The sequence below is a fragment of the Sapajus apella genome, unplaced genomic scaffold (assembly GCF_009761245.1).
Source record: "Sapajus apella isolate SASKATOON/1434 unplaced genomic scaffold, GSC_monkey_1.0 scaffold33, whole genome shotgun sequence".
Lineage (NCBI taxonomy): Eukaryota > Metazoa > Chordata > Mammalia > Primates > Cebidae > Sapajus > Sapajus apella.
This window is the reverse complement of record NW_022436973.1, coordinates 11352444-11354906: the sequence shown is the minus strand read 5'-3', so window position 1 is coordinate 11354906 and position 2463 is coordinate 11352444. Positions and strand designations below refer to the sequence as shown.

The following is a 2463-nucleotide window of genomic DNA, read 5'->3' as shown; positions in this document are numbered from 1 at the left end:
GACAGGCAGCTTCTTCTGTGTCTCTTTAATATCCTCCAGGCCCGTCCAACCTGCCGGTCTCCCTCCCCCGCCTCCCGCCGCCTTTAAGGGTGGGCTCCCTCCCCCAGCCCAAGGACTAAGGCACCAGGTGGCTGCAGCAGGCCGGCCCGGACACAGAGACGCACAGGTGGGGGACGCCGCCTGCCGACCCGGACGAGCAGGGCGGGCGCGGGAGGCAGGGTTCAGGCCGCCTCGGGGCTCCCCCAGGCTCTGGGCCCGTCCTGGGGGGGCGTGGAAGGCGCAGACAGCCCCCCAAGGCAGCCAGTCGGGAGGAAGTGGGGAGTCGCGGCGGGACTGCATCCTCACTTGCCGCCCTTGCGGGACAGACACCGCGGGAGGCAAGAGAAAGTCTGCTTGACGCGCGCCAGCAGCGGCAGCGGCCGGTGAGCTTCCCCGGGCGAGCGCGGCACCAGGCGCTGCAGGGTTCCCTCGGAGGCGGCGGCGTGCGGCCCGGCGGAGGCGGTCGAGGTCGCCGAGCCCTGCCGGCAGCGCCTGCACAGCGGCAGCAGCGCGCGCAGCTCCTCCTCGTCGCGGAAAGGGCTCTCCCCGAAGCGCTCCTCCAGCTGCCGGCGGAGCTGCGGTGGGCAGGTGGGGCGGGGGGGGGTCATGGCCGGTCGCCCGGCGGGGTCACGGCAGCCAGCCCCGCCCCACCCTCCCGACCTTCGCCCTCCTCCGAGCGTCCCGCGCCTCGCTGAGCCCCTCCCTTTCTGAGCGCCTTCTTTGCTTCCCTTTAACCGGATTCCATCCTCCTCACCGAGTCCCTCTTCCCTCTCCCTGGCCCTCCCTTCCCGCTTTGACACTCCAGCTTCCAGACCTGCCAAAGTGACCCCCAGGAGCCCAACGGGGATCATTCCTCCCGCTTTGTACCTCTGTGTTCACAACCCCATTCCCACAGGGCTCTTCCTTGCCCGATTCTTTCCCAAAGCCGTCCTGCAGATAAGCCTCTGGGTAGCACCCTCCACCTGCTGAGAGCCCTCCCCCTCTCATCCTTCGTTCCCCAGGAGGCCTCAGTTCCTGACATTTCTACAGGGCATCTGCCCCAGGGGTGCTGTGGTCTCTTCAGGGACGCAGGGGTGGAGTAGGACATGGACAGTTCTTCCGGATGGGGTCAAACACTCAAATCCTTCAGGTTCCAGCCAGGTAGGGTAGGCGTGGGGAGGGCTGGAAGACCTGGTCAAATGAAAGGGCCCGCACTGATCTAAAGGCATTCAAATTCCAAGTTGAAAAGGAAAACACCTGGCTGTCAAACAAAATACACCTAGGAGCTGGATTGGCTCAAAGGCTATGAGTTTAAGATCCTAGAAAAATCTGCCGGGTCTGAGGCACAGGCTAAATTCATTCCAATCAGTGATCAGTTCGAGTGTGAAGAAGGATCTCCTCCCCCTGGCCCAACCCAGCCCTTGACCCCATCCCTACCTTCCGGGAACTGCCCCAGCCGAACTCTTCAAGCTGTTGCCTAAAGCCTGGGTTGGGGTTGGCGATGGGCCGGGTGGCTTTGATGGCTTCAAGTACGTCCCGCCAGCCTAGCCCCGTCACAGTCATCACATACGCGGTCACAATCGTGGTGCTGCGAGAGATACCTGCAAAGCTGGAATCCCGACAACACTTCAGGCTTCAAGTAAGATCCAGTGTCCTCCATGACCCCCAGGCACCCCACCCCTGCTTCAGCTCTCCCGTGCTTGCCTCCTGAGCTCCAACCATAACACACCTGTCAGGACCTGCCATCCCACCTCCAGGCCTTTGCCACCCTGTTCCCTCTGCCTAGAGCATCCCCTGGGTTCTCCCACTTCAAAGGCCTGAGTGAAACACCATTCATTCAGTCAGCAAATATTTCCTGATCATCGGTTCTTTTTCAGGCACTGGGGATGTATCGGGTATAAAACAGACATGGTCTGTGCTGTCCTGGAGCTTACAGCATGGTTGGGGGACAGACATTGACCAGAGAAACAATTCCAGGTGGTGACAATAGCTTTGAGGATGAGTCTAGGGGTTAGGAGATCCGCATAAGAGGTATTAATCTATAGGTGGGTGGGGTTAGGGAAGGGGTTCCCAAGGAATAGACATCAACAAAGTTTGAAAGATGGATAAGGGCTAGTCAGGAACCTTCTAGGCAGTGTGTATAAAGACCATGAGGGCCGGGCGCGGTGGCTCAAGCCTGTAATCCCAGCATTTTGGGAGGCCGAGGCGGGTGGATCACGAGGTCAAGAGATCGAGACCATCCTGGTCAACATGGTGAAACCCCGAGTCTACTAAAAATACAAAAAATTAGCTGGGCATGGTGGCACGTGCCTGTAATCCCAGCTACTCAGGAGGCTGAGGCAGGAGAATTGCCTGAACCCAGGAGGCGGAGGTTGCGATGAGCCGAGATCGCGCCATTGCACTCCAGCCTGGGTAACAAGAGCGAAACTCCGTCTCAAAAAAAAA

At 60.2% G+C, this 2463-nt stretch overlaps 1 protein-coding gene across 3 annotated transcripts in view; it reads right to left on the bottom strand.

Annotated features, from left to right (window-relative positions):
- DUSP15 (dual specificity phosphatase 15) overlaps positions 1-2463 on the bottom strand; it is a 10957-nt gene continuing 8494 nt past the window's right edge. For all 3 annotated transcript variants that reach the window (XM_032295301.1, XM_032295303.1, XM_032295304.1), the window contains exons 6-7: positions 1456-1627; positions 1-614 (exon numbers count right to left, since the gene is read on the bottom strand). In XM_032295301.1, the coding sequence (XP_032151192.1) occupies positions 342-614; positions 1456-1627 (445 nt within the window). In that variant the 3' untranslated portion in view covers positions 1-341. The remainder of the gene's footprint in view (positions 615-1455; positions 1628-2463) is intronic.